Source organism: Lolium rigidum, chromosome 3 (assembly GCF_022539505.1).
Source record: "Lolium rigidum isolate FL_2022 chromosome 3, APGP_CSIRO_Lrig_0.1, whole genome shotgun sequence".
Classification (NCBI taxonomy): domain Eukaryota; kingdom Viridiplantae; phylum Streptophyta; class Magnoliopsida; order Poales; family Poaceae; genus Lolium; species Lolium rigidum.
In genome coordinates, this window is record NC_061510.1 from 37,735,895 (window position 1) to 37,754,095 (window position 18,201).

Genomic DNA, 18,201 nt, shown 5'->3' on the forward strand with positions numbered 1-18,201 from the left:
AGTCGCTTTTAGCACGAATCAAATCATTGATTTTCATAGAGATTCTTGGTGAACAAAAGAAACAATGCATACAACACAAACGATAGGTTTGTGTTAAGGTCCAACTGAAAAAAAGGAATTGCACGCGGACATCAAACCGACGCCACGAATTCAGCGAGTGGCAACACACGAGCAAAAGGAAGCAAAAGCAAACACACGAGCCATACATGTAAAACACTAGACACCAGCAGGGGTAATGGTTGCGTCATCGTCATAGTTCTCCTTGGAGATCTCCTCGAGCGACCTTCCCTTTGACTCTGGCACCAACAGTGAGAAAAGCAATCCCAGGAAGTTGGTGCCAGCGAGCACGAAGAGTGCGTTGCGCATGCCGATACCCGCGGAGTACCCTTTGTCGGGCTTCTTCTGATCCTGTGATGCATACAGGAACCCGAATGCACCGATGATCGCCCCGGCCTTACCGGCAGCGGCAGAGACACCGTGGCAAGTGGAGCGGAGCCTGGCCGGAAAGATCTCGGCGGGCACGATGAAGGTTGTGCTGTTGGGCCCAAAGTTGGCGAAGAAGAAGGTGAGGCCGTAGAGAACGACGAAGCCGGTGTGGTGTCCTGGCTTGACGAGGTAGTCGTAGGGCACGGCGATGGCGAGCATGAAGATGGTCATCATGGCAAAACCCATGAGCTGGATCCAGAACCTGCCAATGATGTCGATGAAGGCGACGGTGAACCAGTAGCCCGGTACGGTGCCGCAAAGAGCGATGAGCGCCTGGGCACGAGCGATGCGGTACAGCTCCTCGAGGGCGCTCATTGTCCTTGCCGGTGGGATCCATCCGACCTTGGTGAAGATGTCCTTCTGGAACAGGTTCTGGCTGTAGAAGGCGACATCCAGTAGGAACCAGGTGCTAGTGGTGGCTAGCAGGTGTAGTCCGTGGCGGCTCATGAACTGCCGTGAGAAGAGGCCCCAGGTGTCCCCGGAGGCGACCTGAAGCTGGACCTTCTCCTCCTCCTCGGTGATGTCCTTGTTGAGCACCCTGGACATGTCTGCGGTGGCCTGCTTTGTGTTGCGGGTGATGAGCGCCGTGTACCGTGCGGTCTCTGGCATCTTCATGCGCCAGTAGTAGGTCAGCGCGGCAGGGATGGTGCCAAACATGACGATGATGCGCCAAACGTAATCGGCCTCCGGCCCAATGGATGACGCTGCGTCGATGTAGAATGGTGGCGCTGGGAATGCGTTCCGGAACGCGGATGAGACGACGATGGTGACGATGGTACCGAACAGGATGCCGAAGCCCTGCATGGCAAAGACGGCAGCGATGAAGGTTCCACGTGTCTTCTTGTTGGCGTACTCAGACATAATAGTCGCTGATAAGGGGTAGTCGCCGCCGACGCCAAAGCCAAGCCAGAAGCGAAAGAAACAGAGCGTCCCTATGACGCCTTTGGCCTCGTGGCCGAACGAGAGCCCCGACGCGATGGAGCAGAGGACCATGAGGATGAGCGTGAAACCATAGACGCTCTTGCGGCCGAGCTTGTCACCGAGCCAGCCAAAGAAGAGCTGGCCGGCGAGCGTGCCGCAGAGGGCCACGCCGTTCACGGCGGCCGACACGTTTGCCGGGAGGTGACCCGGCTCGTTGCTGCCAGCTTCGGTGTAGTAGATGCGCCCCAGCAGCCTAGTGACAAGGGAGATGCAGAACAGGTCGTAGGCGTCGGTGAAGAAGCCCATGCCGGCGATCACCACGGCAGTGAAATGGTACCATTGCGTTTTCGCCTGGTCAAGCGCTTTCAACACATTGAGTTGTTCACCCGCCATGACCGACAGATCGACGAGCACTCAACTAAGCTTCTCAGCTAGCTCTCCTTCTACTTCTTCCTCTTGGTATCTTGTTGTGCTTTCTTCCGTACTGCTGGTACGTATATATAGGCGTACATACAGGGTTGAAGTACAGATATGCCAATCTGTTAGTTGCAACCTGGAACCAGTATAAAAATGCCTTATATGTGTTGATTTATTATTAGAAGGGTTGATGGATGCCAGTAGTTTATCAGGTTTGACTTTCTTGTTTCAATATAGATTTGAGAGAAGGATACAATATGAAACCAAATCAAGTTTATGCTGGGAATATACTGAAAGGAGCATATTGTACGCAGTACCTTGATTGTACGGTTACAATATGAAACCAAATCAAGGTTGCCCCGACCTAACCTCTCCCCCGAGGCGGCGGCGCCGCCCGCCGTCCCCGGGGAGTCCCCCTCCACTCCGCCCCCTCCCCTCCCCTACAGGCCCCCCTCCTCCGCCGCCGTCGCCGAGGACGCCGCGGGGCAAAGCCCCTGTGGTGAGGCGGCGGTGGCGGCTCGGTCCTCCGTCGGCAGAGCGCAGCGCGGGCTGCGGGAGCGTGTGGGGGCGGCGGCCTACACCCACCTCCTCCGTCGACTGAACGCAGCGGGATGGCGGTGGCCGGCGGATCTCCGGCGGCCGGCGGCGGATGTTGGCTGCGGTGTGGTTGGATCTGGGCCGGAGGTTCAGATCGCGATCCATCGCGGCTACGTCTCGTCAATGGCACGAGGAGGCTTCGCTGGGTCTTCTTCGCGGCTTGAGGACGTCCGGGTCTTCGGCCCAGGCATGGTGGTGGTGGCTGACTTCATCCACCGAAGGCAGTCGGCCAGGCTGGTTGTGTTGGATTTTTCATCCCACTTTCAGCGCCGGCAGCGAGACGGGGAGGCATAGTAGCCGGTGAAAACCGTGCCGACTCCGTTCATGGCGGGCGATGGCGGCGTCTGCGCCGTTATCTTGTTGAAGGCATCGTCAAGCAACTATCGCTAACCTACTCGTTCCGGCGGCGAGATGGAGGAGCTTGGAAGCCGGCGATGGTGTCGCCGGTGGAGGGTTGGAGTGGCCAGCCCAGGATGGTCGCCGACGTGGGGTCCGACCTGAATAAAGGCGGCGGTCCTAGGGCCTCTCTTGCGTGAAGAGGAGGACCTACCGGAGGCCTGGACTCGTGATCCGGCCGGAGTGTTGAGTTCCGGAAGGCTCCGCCGATGAATATAACAAGTGCTTTTGCCTGGAGTTTGTTGGATCGGAGGTATTCGGTCGTGCGCACCCATGTTTTTATTCCGACCGATTGGTTCTGGAGGGAGCGGCGCGAAGCTCTTTTTCTTTGATTGACATCAAGTGACTATGGATCCATGATGAAAGTCGGAAGAAGAGAATTTCATGAAGGCCGGAGGGGAGGACTAGCTAAGGGAGGTTCAAGTCTTTGCGATGTTGAGGGACTTGCTTGGTGTTCCGGGTTTCACAGCAGCGGTATGAAAGTGGGGGCGACAACACAGGTGAAGTGCAGAGTCCTACCTTTCAGGGTGAAAACCCAAGGTCTGGCCTTAATTGGTTGTGCCTGGCAATGTCCTTGGTGGAGGCATTTGTTTTGAGAGCGGGGACTAGTCTGTAATTCAGGTGTTGTCTTGGCGGTGGATGTATTGCTGTTGTTAGGCCCGAGATACTATAGCGGGACTTTTCTTTCTTAGTTTTCTTTTCTTATTTTTGGCTGTGTGCATCCGTAGTGCCATTAGGGTGGTGCGTTGTTGCAGAGGCTGGGTGTAATTGGTATCTTTTTGATATTAATATATTCCCTTTATCGAAAAAAAAATCAAGGTTGCCGGAAAAGGTAGGTCAAAATGAGCTGTGCCCAATGTTATCAGTACTAGAAGGGGATGTCTGACCTTGGGTGGGATTACTAATTTTGTTCTCTCCTCCGTATATACTTACATGGTATGACAAGAAGCCAAAGGCTCTGTCGATTTATTAAGACTCAGAAAAGCAGCAGATATGGTCATTCAAATTACTCATGCATGGTCATTTGATAAATCCAATTTCAAAGCAGAATCGAATCGAATGCAACAGCCGTACATTCGGAACATTGGTCATTTGGATATATAAACTACTACCACCTATCAAGTAGTACAAAACATATATGCAGATTTTTTCTTTTTTCAGAATTAGCGCTGCGATTATATTAGATCACTGAAACATCTGGTGCAAGATGGTTCCCAACATAGGCTGGTGGAACACCAAACAAGTTTCTACGTATCGGAAGGAGACCCGAACCTAGGCCCGGATACCATGTTGGAAATGGGTAGCTATCATTGAGAGGGGTCAAGTGTCAATACATATACATGTGAAGCAAATTGCAAGAAATATTTTATACAATGGACTCTTACAAGAGACATGTACACCTAGGTTGGGCCACATTTTGATCTAGGAGTATTATGCAAAGATTAAGGAGTGAAAAATTGGAGTTTATTAGGTTTGACTTTCAAGTTTCAACATAGAATTGTGCAAGGAAAAATATTACAACCACACCACGGTTGTAATGAGAATATACGTGAGCGGGGCAACGCAAAGCTTGAGAGAAAAGGTCTTTCTTGATATGTGGGACGTGGGGTTACTAAAATTGCTCTCTCATCCATGTTCTGCCGATTTATTAAGACAAGAGAAAAGGAAAAAAGTTACTCCAAGAACTGGATATGGAATGCCAAGTAATGAAAATATAACCAATCAAATAAAAAATTGGGAGAAACAGTTGGTAATATTAAACCTTCAACATTACAAGGAAACCCCAAATATGCACCGGAGAAACAGCGCTACCATGTACACAAAACATAGAACACTTAAGACTAAATCTACGCACCGGACGTGAAACAAGGTTACCCTAACCTCGTGGCACCAAATCGGCACTAGAGGTGGGGGAACGATGCCCCTGCTGGCGGAAGACCAAGACCAAAAGCACCTCGGTCGCATGGGTCATCTTAATCTTTTTTCGAACTGGTGAAGCCCCAGCCTCTACATCAATCGATGTATAGAGTCTGGGTCGTCTTAATATAACCATTCAAATTGCTCATGCTCACTTTGGTAAATCCAATTTCAGAACGGACTCGAGTAACAGTGGTACGTTTAGAACATTGGTCATTAGAAATTAAAAACTACTACGGTAGGTATGCAAATTTAGCAGCAAGCAAGCGGGAAGGCGTTGAAGGCCGTACTCCGTACTAATCCAAAGCATTGACTCTTCCCTCTTTTATTTGTTTTTTATCAAATTGCAACCCATGGGGCCAATCACAATTCACAGCACACATAGTTGTGGCGCCATTAGATCAAACGTGAGATCAGTATGCTGTACTTAGTTTATTTCAAACTTTCCTAATGTCAGAAAAATATGTGAAGATCCGAATATGCGGGGAACCTTGCCAGCTTGTCATAAGTTGTTCTAGTATGTCAAGACATGGTACTCGTCTTCACGATAATCTTCTCATAATTATAAAGGTCATGCACCTTAACTAATATAGACGGATATTTTCCCTCTGTAGCGCAGCTTTTTGGATACTAGTAAAATATTGCAATAGTTATAGATTTCTCATTGAGGCAGAAAGGTTCGACTTTCGATCCTCCATGACGGTTACCAGGTTAATTTTTTACACGGTACCCAAAAAAAATGGAGCAGCTTGCAAGCCTGGAAAGTTTGTACTCCCACCATCTTCATGTAGAACACATGGTGTCAATAGTTTACGTGATTGAATATATTTGGACGAGATGCATAAGAGCACATCATCAATTCCAAAAGAGACCATTAAAAAAAATCAATCCCAAAAGAAATTATCTAACTCTTATCGACAACAGTTTACAACAAGTAAAGCATGATAGCACAATAACCACAATCTCAGTATAGTATGGTTCGCAAAAAAAACTATCTCTGTATAGTACTGTGTGACGTTGCAATGTGAGATGCAGAGTCGAATGCATTTGTCAACTACTTTTTAAGACAGTTATCAGAAGTTCATTTATATATTTATTGAATCATGAACATCTCATTTAATTGAGATGCTTGTAGATAACTTTCCGCTAACAGGATGTTCCTGAACAAGCGTATCATTGTGTTTGCATACATACGTGATGCAATGTTTAAGGGCGATTTTTTCTTGAAACGAGGCAAAAGCTTTGCCTTTCATTGATATAGGAGAAAAAGAGTTGGCCCGTTTATGAGGAAAATTGGCCAAAAAACCGTTACAACACGACACCACACGCCAGCCCCGAGGCTGCGCTCCACACGGGTCGACGACCAACCAGGTCGACACCACACCTCAACGCAACAGGCGGAGGCGAAAGACCGGAGCTACCGCTCCAACTACCACGCCGGCCCCGAGGCCGCGCCCCGCCTGGCCGAAGATGAACCCGCCTCCGCCGAAACCACCAAAACACTCCACAAGTCCCTTTGTCCGGTGGACATCCAAAGCGAGCCCTCAAGAGGCAAAGCGACGCAAGAGCGCCGCCCACGCCCGATCCCGTGAGGGATCTAGGGTTTCCCCCGGAGAGCCCGAACGGAGAACAAGAAACACCCGCTTCGACGACGCCTTCAAGAAGTATGCGGCGCCCACAGGCGTCGTCGTCGTCGGTCCTGGCCGGCCGCCAAGACAGAGCATTCGCCCAGCGAAGAGTTCCAAGACCTCGCGTCCGCCAACAAGGACCGGCACAAACCACCACCTCCAACCGCTGAGCAACCTCCAAGCCAACCTGTAGCCACCGACGCGCAGAGGGCAGCCCAGCCCGAAGCCAACGGAGTACCGCCGAAGAACACCGTGGGCGCTGCCGGAACGCCACATAGAGGGGATGCCGACCAACTCCGACACGGGGCTCGATGACAAACGCCGAAATCCGCAGACATGAACTCCCCGCACCACCCGAAAGCCGCCACCACACAGCCAACCCGGCCAGCACCGCGCCACCCCAACGCCATGACGGAGACGCCGCCAACGCCAACAACGGCCGCGGTTCGCATGGCCCGACAAGCCCAGATCGGGGCCCGCCCATCGCCGCAGCCTCCCGAAGCAGCACCGCCGCCAAGACCTCCGGCAGGCTCCTCCACCCAAGCGGCCACCGCAGCCACCGCACATGCCCACCATCACGCCGCCGCAGCACGGGGCCGCCGCCCCGGCATCACGTCAGAAACTCCTCCGCAGCCGCCAGGAGCACCTCGCCGCGGCCGCCGCCGCTACTCGGGGGCACCGCCCCGGCACTCCACCACCCAGCTGCAGCAGCACCTCGACGGCCAGGGGGCCCGCGCCGGCCAACCGCCGCACCGCCACGGCCAGCCGCGCCCCTAGCCGGCCCGCCCGGCCCAGATCTGGCCCGGCCGCCACGACCGCCGGATCCCCACGCGCCGCCAGCGGCCAGGAGAGCCGCCGCTCCCGCCAGCAGCCACGCCCGCAGCACGCCGCCGAGTCCACCGCACGCCGCCGCGCCCGCCGCCCTGGCCGCGCCCGAGCGAGCTCCTCCTCGCCAGGGACGCGGGAGGGGAAGAATCTCCCCGCCGCCACCTTCCTCGGGGAGTGCGCGGCTTTGCCGGCCCCCCTCCGGCGGCGGCGAGGCGAGGAAGGGAGGAGGTGGGGGCCTAAGGCGGCGGCGGCTAGGTTTGCCCCCCGGCCGCCAGAGGAGGGCGACGCGAGGGGTCGGGCACTTCTTATGTTTAAGGGCGATCACTTTGTCATAGAGTTAAGGTAACTTTCGGATGATGACTACAAGTGCATAGTTCAGATGATCTCACTATGATTACTTGAACAAAAAGAGTTAAGGTAACTTCAGCATGGCTTGTCCAATTCAGCGATAGACCATCCAGGACTTCTTTTCCATAATACCTTCAAAATTAATAGAGCCTAGCTATGTGACAACCACAGCTCGGCCATCAACAGCACCCTCCTCACAATTTTACAGAATTAGCATGCAGCTTCTTTGAGTCGCTAAGGGGTGAACGCCGACCACCAGCTCCAAAAATAAAAGTGTGGTTCAGTGATAGTTCAGTGAGATACTGAGATGAGATATTGTTTCAAGAAAATTGCTTTAAAATGTAATTTTGATGCAACTATCCACCAATATATAGGAGCCATTAATCTAAGACACCATTGTTATCAGATGCAGAGTCAAGATGATGTTAATGTACTTCTTGAAAGCAATCGTTCATGACGCTGTGATAGCTCACAATCTATCATCATGACGCTTGACAATGCTACAAGTAATAAGTTGCATTAAGCAGATTAAAAGCCAGCCATGTAGGTTTTTAATGGGTTGACATTTTGTAAGCAAACTGGCTTGACACCTACTGCTATCCAAAACTCAAACTAGAACAGATCAAATCTGACGCTAGCCCGCTACCGTTCGCCCGGTTGTCCCGCCTCCCTTTACTCTCGCTCTTTATTTGCTTTACCTTATTGTTTGCACTAGTGCGCCGACGGCCAGGTGATGTGCCGACGGCCAAATGTCGGGGCCGTCGGCACAGAGGCCCTTGTCGACCGGCGACGGAACTGACCGTCGGCACAAGTCGGCCATCGGCACACCGCAGGGTACACCGACAGCCACCCTCGGCGCAACTCCGGCCGTCGGCACAGCAAGGTGGTGACCGTCACCGTAGGCACAGTGCCAGCCGTCGGCACACCAACTGATAGGTGGGCCCAACCGTTACTCCGTCACGGCGCCGTTCAGGCTGTGCCGACGGTAGCCCACGACACAAACACGGCCGTCGGCACAGCAGCTGCCTGTTGGGCCCCACTCTTGTTGTGCCAACGGCTACCCACGGCATATAACCTGGCCGTCGGCACAACTTATGCACCTTTTTTACTTTTACACTTTGTTTTAGTACAAAGATAATTTTTTCCCATATAATTGTTAATCCCAATCATTTTTATTTGTTTATTTCTTCCTCAGTACTATTTTGCGGAAACCTATGTATAAGGGCGGTATAGATCTCCCGGGACCCCAGTCTAGGGTTTCCCCAGAAATCGAGCCTCTGAGGGTGTGAATGGACCTGAAACTTGTGTGTATCCACATGGCATGCACAAAATTGATTTGAGATTCTACACTTAGGGAGATTCTGGATGTAAAGGGGGAACTCCCTGGGAGGTGAACCGGAGAGAACCTTGAGATCATATGGGATGGTCCTTGTTACCACATGTACCTATGACCTAACCAAGCTCAACTGGAGGCATATGCCCACCGGGGGACCCCCGCTGGGATGTAGTTAAAGGGGTATACCGCGCCCAACAGAAGTAGGGTTTCGTCACAAATCGAGCCTCGGAGGGTGTGAATGGCCCAAAAACTTGTGTGTGTCCATATGGTATGCACAAAATTGATTCTACCTCCCCGTCGGTGCGCCTACGGTTTCACCGTCGGCACAGACCCACAGCTATGCCAAATGGCAGGGTCTGTGCCGACGGTGACACCGTCGGCACAGCCGGCCCAACGTTGCGCCTTTTTTCCATATTGAAATGGACACGCTTCGCGCCATTTCTGGCAAAAAAAGGAGCAACTGTGCCGACGGCAACACCGTCGGCACAGCCTAATATGCATCGCCGGCGCCGTTACACCGTGGCGGACGAGAAATGGACCGTGCCAACGGTGGCACGGCCAACGGCCACCTTCCCAGCCGTCGGTGCAGAGCTGTGCCGATGGTGACAGGTTGTGTCGACGGTGGCCTTGGCTAGCCCGACCAGAGATGTGCCGACAATGGTGTGCCGACGGTCACCATCGGCACAGACGGTGCCGATGATACGCGTAAAGCAGACGTCCGTTGGGAACCCCAAGAGGAAGGTGTGATGCGTACAGCAGCAAGTTTTCCCTCAGTAAGAAACCAAGGTTATCGAACCAGTAGGAGTCAAGGAACACGTGAAGGTTGTTGGTGACGGAGTGTAGTGCGGCGCAACACCAGGGATTCCGGCGCCAACGTGGAACCTGCACAACACAATCAAAGTACTTTGCCCCAACGTAACAAGTGAGGTTGTCAATCTCACCGGCTTGCTGTAAACAAAGGATTAAATGTATAGTGTGGAAGATGATGTTTGTTTGCGAAGAACGAGTAAAGAACAGAGTTTGCGGTAGATTTGTATTTCAGATGTAAAGAATGGACCGGGGTCCACGAGTTCACTAGTGGTGTCTCTCCCATAAGATAAATGGCATGTTGGGTGAACAAATTACGGTTGGGCAATTGACAAATAAAGAAGGCATAACAATGCACATACATATATCACGATGACTACTATGAGATTTAATCGGGGCATTACGACAAAGTACATAGACCGCTATCCGAGCATGCATCTATGCCTAAAAAGTCCACCTTCGAGGTTATCATCCGAACCCCTTCCGGTATTAAGTTGCAAACAACGAGACAATTGCATTAAGTATGGTGCGTAATGTAATCAACACAAATATCCTTAGACAAAGCATTGATGTTTTATCCCTAGTGGCAACGACACATCCACAACCTTAGAACTTTACGTCACTCGTCCCAGATTCAATGGAGGCATGAACCCACTATCGAGCATAAATACTCCCTCTTGGAGTCACAAGTATCAACTTGGCCAGAGCCTCTACTAGCAACGGAGAGCATGCAAGAACATAAACAACACATATATGATAGATTGATAATCAACTTGACATAGTATTCCATATTCATCGGATCCCAACAAACACAACATGTAGCATTACAAATAGATGATCTTGATCATGATAGGAAGCTCACAAGATCTAACATGATGGCACAATGAGGAGAAGACAACCATCTAGCTACTGCTATGGACCCATAGTCCAGGGGTGAACTACTCACACATCAATCCGGAGGAGATCATGGTGATGAAGAGTCCTCCGGGAGATGATTCCCCTCTCCGGCAGGGTGTCGGAGGCGATCTCCTGAATCCCGGGAGATGGGATTGGCGGCGGCGGTATCTCTGGAAGGTTTTCCGTATCGTGGCTCTCGGTACAGGGGTTTTCGCGATGAAGGCTATAAGTAGGCGGAAGGGCGGAGTCGGAGGGCTAACGAGGGGCCCACACCACAGGGCGGCGCGGGCCCCCCTCTGGCCGCGCCGGCCTATGGTCTGGCCACCTCGTGGCCCCACTTCGTATCCCCTTCGGTCTTCTGGAAGCTCCGTGGAAAAATTAGACCCTGGGCGTTGATTTCGTCCAATTCCGAGAATATTTCCTTTGTAGGATTTACGAAACCAAAAACAGCGAAACAGCAACTGGCTCTTCGGCATCTCGTCAATAGTTTAGTGCCGGAAAATGCATAATAATGACATAAAGTGTGTATAAAACATGTGAGTATCATCATAAAAGTAGCATGGAACATAAGAAATTATATATACGTTTGAGACGTATCAAGCATCCCCAAGCTTAGTTCCTACTCGCCCTCGAGTAGGTAAACGATAACAAAGATAATTTCTGAAGTGACATGCTATCATAATTTTGATCAATACTATTGTAAAGCATATGAGATGAATGCAGCGATTCGAAGCAATGGTAAAGACAATGAATAAACAACTGAATCATATAGCAAAGACTTTTCATGAATAATACTTTCAAGACAAGCATCAATAAGACTTGCATAAGAGTTAACTCATAAAGCAATAAATTCTTAGTAGAAAGCTTTGAAGCAACACAAAGGAAGATATAAGTTTCAGCAGTTGCTTTCAACTTCAACATGTATATCTCATGGATAATTGTCAACATAAAGTAATATAACAAGTGCAATAGGTAAACATGTAAGAATCAATGCACACAGTTCACACAAGTGTTTGCTTCTAAGATAGAAAGAAGTAGGTAAACTGACTCAACAATAAAGTAAAAGATTGGCCCTTCGCGAGAGGAAGCATGGATTACTATTTTTGTGCTAGAGCTTTTCATTTTGAAAACATAGAAACAATTTTGTCAACGGTAGTAATAAATCATATGTGTTATGCATAATACATCTTATAAGTTGCAAGCCTCATGCATAGATTACCAATAGTGCTCGCACCTTGTCCTAATTAGCTTGGATTAACACGGATTATCATTGCATAACATATGTTTCAACCAAGTGTCACAAAGGGGTACCTCTATGCCGCCTGTACAAAGGTCTAAGGAGAAAGATCGCATTTGATTTCTCGTTTTTGATTATTCTCAACTCAGACATCCATACCGGGACAACATAGACAACAGATAATGGACTCCTGTTTAATGCATAAGCATTCAAAAACAGATAATATTCTCATAAGAGATTGAGGATTAATTGTCCAAACTGAAACTTCCACCATGATTCATGGCTTTAGTTAGCGGCCCAATGTTCTTCTCTAACAATATGCATACTCAAACCATTTGATCATGAAAATCGCCCTTACTTCAGACAAGACGAACATGCATAGCAACTCACATGATATTCAACAAAGGTAATAGTTGGTGGCATCCCCAGAAACATGGTTACCGCTCAACAAGCAACTTATAAGAAATAAGATACATAGCTACATATTCTTCACCACAATAGTTTTTAAGGCTATTTTTTCCATGAGCTATATATTGCAAAGACAAAGAATAGAATTTTAAAGGTAGCACTCAAGTAATTTACTTTGGAATGGCGAGAGAAATACCATGTAGTAGGTAGGTATGGTGGACACAAATGGCATAGTTTTTGGCTCAAGGATTTGGATGCACGAGAAGAATTCCTCTCAATACAAGGCTAGGCTAGCAAGGTTGTTTGAAGCAAACTCAAGTATAAAATGGTACAGTAAAACTTACATATGAACATATTGCAAGCATTATAAGACTCTACATAGTCTTCCTTGTTGTTCAAACACCTTAACCCGAAAATATCTAGACTCTAGAGACCAATCATGCAAACCAAATTTTAACAAGCTCTATGTAGTTCTTTATTAATGGGTGCAAAGTACATGATGCAAGAGCTTAAACATGATCTATATGAGCACAACAATTGCCAAGTATCAAATTATTCAAGACATTATACCAATTACCACATGAAGCATTTTCTGTTTCCAACCATATAACAATGAACGAAGCAGTTTCAACCTTCGCTATGAACATTAAGAGTAAAGCTAAGAACATATGTGTTCATACGAAACAGCGGAGCGTGTCTCTCTCCCACACAAAGAATGCTAGGATCCAATTTTATTCAAACAAAAACAAAAACAAAAACAAACAGACGCTCCAAGTAAAGCACATAAGATGTGACGGAATAAAAATATAGTTTCACTAGAGGTGACCTGATAAGTTGTCGATGAAGAAGGGATGCCTTGGGCATCCCCAAGCTTAGATGCTTGAGTCTTCTTAAAATATGTAGGGATGAACCACGGGGGCATCCCCAAGCTTAGACTTTTCACTCTTCTTGATCATATTGTATCATCCTCCTCTCTTGACCCTTGAAAACTTCCTCCACACCAAACTCAAAACAAACTCATTAGAGGGTTAGTGCATAATTGAAAATTCATATATTCAGATGTGACATAATCATTCTTAACACTTCTGGACATTGCACAAAGCTACTGAAAGTTAATGGAACAAAGAAATCCATCAAACATAGCAAAACAGGCAATGCGAAATAAAAGGCAGAATCTGTCAAAACCGAACAGTCCGTAAAGACGAATTTTTCTGGGGCACTTAACTTGCTCAGATGAAAATTCTCAAATTGAATGAAAGTTGCGTACATATCTGAGGATCACGCACGTAAATTGGCAGATTTTTCTAAATTACCTACAGAAGGGGCTGTTCAATTTCGTGACAGTAAGAAATCTGTTTGTGTGCAGTAATCCAAATCTAGTATTGGCTTTACTATCAAAGACTTTACTTGGCACAACTATGCAATAAAATAAAGATAAGGAGAGGTTGCTACAGTAGTATCAACTTCCAAGACTCAAATATAAAATAAAAGTGCAGAAGTAAAATAATGGGTTGTCTCCCATAAGCGCTTTTCTTTAACGCCTTTCAGCTAGGCGCAGAAAGTGTGAATCAAGTATTATCGAGAGATGAAGCATTAACAGAGGGGTTTGGAGTTTTCTCAACTATGCATTGTATCTTATCTATGTAAGTTTCAGAGGCCCCTTTTTCATTACTCTTAGGCTTGCTATTCTCATCAAACAAATTTTCAGGAACAATCCAATCATAATTCTTTTCTAGTGTCTCGCACATTCCTAAGAGCTTGCAGGGTATTGATGTCTTAATCTCCCCTTCACAATTAACTTTATTAGTGTACTTTAATCTATCTTTTTCCATTTTTTCAAGGGTACTAGCAAGGTTGGAATAAGAGCCAAGCATCTTATATTTAATAAAGACTTTTCTAGCTTCTCTTGCTACATCACCAAATTCTTTAAGAAGGGTTTCTAAGACAAAATCTTTCTTTTCTCCTTCCTCCATATCACAGAGTGTAAGAAACATATGTTGCATTACGGGGTTAAGATTAACAAATCTAGTTTCCAACATGTGTACTAAAGAAGCAGCAACAATTTCATAAGTAGGAGCAAGTTCTACCAAGTGTCTATCTTCAAAATCTTCAGTTTGTACTAACATGAGTGAAAAAATCTTCTATATTATCTCTTCCAATTATAGACCCTCGTCCTACCGGTATGTCTTTCAGAGTGAACTTAGGAGGAAACATGATGAAATAAACAAAAGGTAAATAAAGTAAATGCAAGTAACTAATTTTTTGTGTTTTTAATATAGAGAGCGCAAACAAGACAGTAAATAAAGTAAAACTAGTAACTAATTTTTTTGTATTTTTGATATAGAACAAACAAAGCAGTAAATAAAATAAAGTAAAGCAAGACAAAAACAAAGTAAAGAGATTGGATGTGGGAGACTCCCCTTGCAGCGTGTCTTGATCTCCCCGGCAACGGCGCCAGAAAACAGTCTTGATGCGTGCAGTCGACACGTCCGTTGGGAACCCCAAGAGGAAGGTGTGATGCGTACAGCAGCAAGTTTTCCCTCAGTAATAAAACAAGGTTATCGAACCAGTAGGAGTCAAGGAACACGTGAAAGTTGTTGGTGACGGAGTGTAGTGCGGCGCAACACCGGGGATTCGGCGCCAACGTGGAACCTGCACAACACAATCAAAGTACTTTGCCCCAACGTAACGGTGAGGTTGTCAATCTCACCGGCTTGCTGTAAACAAAGGATTAAATGTATAGTGTGGAAGATGATGTTTGTTTGCGAAGAACGAGTAAAGAACGAGTTTGCGATAGATTTGTATTTCCGATGTAAAGAATGGACCGGGGTCCACGAGTTCACTAGTGGTGTCTCTCCCATAAGATAAATAGCATGTTGGGTGAACAAATTACAGTTGGGCAATTGACAAATAAAGAAGGCATAACAATGCACATACATATATCACGATGACTACTATGAGATTTAATCGGGGCATTACGACAAAGTACATAGACCGCTATCCGAGCATGCATCTATGCCTAAAAAGTCCACCTTCGAGGTTATCATCCGAACCCCTTCCGGTATTAAGTTGCAAACAACGAGACAATTGCATTAAGTATGGTGCGTAATGTAATCAACACAAATATCCTTAGACAAAGCATTGATGTTTTATCCATAGTGGCAACGACACATCCACAACCTTAGAACTTTACGTCACTCGTCCCGGATTCAATGGAGGCATGAACCCACTATCGAGCATAAATACTCCCTCTTGGAGTCACAAGTATCAACTTGGCCAGAGCCTCTACTAGCAACGGAGAGCATGCAAGAACATAAACAACACATATATGATAGATTGATAATCAACTTGACATAGTATTCCATATTCATCGGATCCCAACAAACATAACATGTAGCATTACAAATAGATGATCTTGATCATGATAGGCAGCTCACAAGATCTAACATGATAGCACAATGAGGAGAAGACAACCATCTAGCTACTGCTATGGACCCATAGTCCAGGGGTGAACTGCTCACACATCAATCCGGAGGCGATCATGGTGATGAAGAGTCCTCCGGGAGATGATTCCCATCTCCGGCAGGGTGCCGGAGGCGATCTCCTGAATCCCCCGAGATGGGATTGGCGGCGGCGGCGTCTCTGAAAGGTTTTCCGTATCGTGGCTCTCGGTACAGGGGTTTTCGCGACGAAGGCTATAAGTAGGCGGAAGGGCGGAGTCGGAGGGCTGACGAGGGGCCCACACCATAGGGCGGCGCGGGCCCCCCTCTGGCCGCGCCGGCCTATGGTCTGACCACCTCGTGGCCCCACTTCGTATCCCCTTCGGTCTTCTGGAAGCTCCGTGGAAAAATAAGACTCTGGGCGTTGATTTCGTCCAATTCCGAGAATATTTCCTTTGTATGATTTCTGAAACCAAAAACAGCAGAAAACAGCAACTGGCTCTTCGGCATCTCGTCAATAGGTTAGTGCCGGAAAATGCATAATAATGACATAAAGTGTGTATAAAACATGTGAGTATCATCATAAAAGTAGCATGGAACATAAGAAGTTATAGATACGTTTGAGATGTATCAGCCGACGGTTGAATGTTCTGTGTCGATGGTGCGGGGCCGTCGGTGCACGGAATCTCTCCCGTAGTGTTGCATTGCACCATACTTAGTGATTATCCATCCACAACTAAACTAGGTACATACTACACAGAACTAGAAAAAACTCTGGTATAGAGGACATAGCTTTTACAGAGAGTTGACCGAGGAACTGGGAGGAACAAGTTACTAAATAATCAACATGGCGGTCTTTGATAGACATGCTTTGTTCTAGGATGATTATGTCGTTTCCACCATTCACATCAAGATCATGACTGCGTGATTAACTTCATCAGTACTGAACATATCTTCGCTAGAAAATCTGTGAGAAGCTAGAAAGTTTGCAAGATTTCCTTACTGAAAGACAAAATCTGGAATGGTTAGTAGTTCCTGTTGTACATATCTGAACAAATGCACCAATCTGAACAAATATATACATGATGCAAAAGGACAACCTTCTCCGAGAAACAGGTTTTTCATTGCAGGAAATACTACGAGGATAGATGGCGGCGCTAGTCGCTTGCACTAAGAATACAAAACTGAGTAAACATAAAGGCAGAAAAGCGTCACTTCTTGGGTGACACCAAGATGTGAGCTTCTCCATCTATTGGGCGGCAGTGGCAATGCTTTCCTTCTCATCGTTGTCCCGAAACTTCCTGAAGAGGCGATCCCAAGGAAATTCCGGAGCCAGAAGGTCGACACGTGACAAAACGATCTTGGCGATGCGCTGGGCGGTGGATAGGAGTCCCTCTCAGAGATGGCACTTGGACCATTTCGAGAACCCCTGAATTTGTCAGGCGGCAGCATGGAAGAAACTGACATAGCTCGAGATCCCATCTTCCTCGATGGGGAGGGAAGGCATGCCAAGGGAGACCATGGCGGCATGGACAGCCACTACAACCTTCAATAGGTTCAGGGCAACTTGACTATGCTCTTTCTGGGCCTTCATGAGCTTCTTCATTGCAATAGGCACGTTGGACTTCTCATGAAATATCTGCTTCCTCGGGTAAATGATGCGCTCGTCCTTGTTGGTTTATGCATCGAGAGATTTCTGGAGGAGGCCATTGCATTCTGCCATTTGGTATTGTGCTTCTTTCATTTGTCGCTTTAGCACGGCTTCGTGCTCCTGATGAAGCATCCGGAGGTCCTCTTCGCATTTCATATGTTGGCGTAGCAAATCCATCTCGCGCTTGGTGGCATTGCGGTTTGCCGACTTCTCCCGATGAGCTGCTTCTACCAGGGAGAGCTTCTAGTCTGCTAACTGGTTCTTGTAGGAGTGGATCACCTCTACTTGCTCCATGATTCGGCTCCTGGCATTGTTCTGGAGCTGGAGATGCGAGTCAAACAGTTGTTGACGATACTCCTTGAGAACGGCTAACTCCTGGGCATGGCTAGCTCGAAGGGAAGCGAGTTGCTGCTCCAGGAAGGCTACCGTGGTGGAGTCCCCTACCTTCCTTTGATGACCTTGCAAGACCGCCAATCAGCTGCGATGCAACCCATGCCTTGCGTTAAATGGATGCGGCCTCTGCTTCACAGTGAGCCTTCTTGGCGGCTTCGAGCGTAGCATGCTCGAGTGCCAGTTGGTCCTCGCGGCGCCTGAGGTGGCCGCGCCCGCGGACGATGCTTTGGACAATGAAGTGTTCCCAACCCTCCATGTTGTGAAGCTGCTGGTGGGGGCGAAGGCTCTGGAGTCTTCAAGGAATGATGGCACATCAAAGCCCTTGACACCTGGGCCCACTACATCGAGGGATGGCCCGTCTCCCTGGGGCACCTCCCCGGGAGGTGTCTTGGGGGTCACGGAGCAAAGAGGAAAGCAAGGGCGTCGGATGGGCCGAATTCACAGAAGACCCTACTGCAGGACCTCGGGGGCTTCCCCTGGGAGTCGTGCCCACA

General features: G+C 48.1%; 1 protein-coding gene across 2 annotated transcripts; it reads right to left on the reverse strand.

Moving 5' to 3' along the window:
* Positions 1-216: 216 nt before the first annotated feature.
* Positions 217-2,283, reverse strand: LOC124695652 (inorganic phosphate transporter 1-2-like). Of its 2 annotated transcripts, XM_047228477.1 has the most exons (2): positions 2,271-2,283; positions 217-1,790 (listed from the first exon to the last, which is right to left on the reverse strand). In XM_047228477.1, exon 2 carries the CDS (start codon positions 1,711-1,713, stop codon positions 217-219), a length of 1,497 nt encoding a protein of 498 aa, XP_047084433.1. In that variant the 5' UTR covers positions 1,714-1,790; positions 2,271-2,283. The 2 variants fall into 2 exon arrangements, with proteins under 2 accessions (XP_047084433.1, XP_047084432.1); XM_047228476.1 differs by lacking the exon at positions 2,271-2,283 and having other exon boundaries at positions 217-1,803.
* Positions 2,284-18,201: the final 15,918 nt, after the last annotated feature.

Coding starts and splice junctions, on each gene's coding strand:
- LOC124695652 (XM_047228476.1), bottom strand. CDS start 1,800: ATGGCGGGTGAACAACTCAATGTGTTGAAAGCGCTTGACCAGGCGAAA.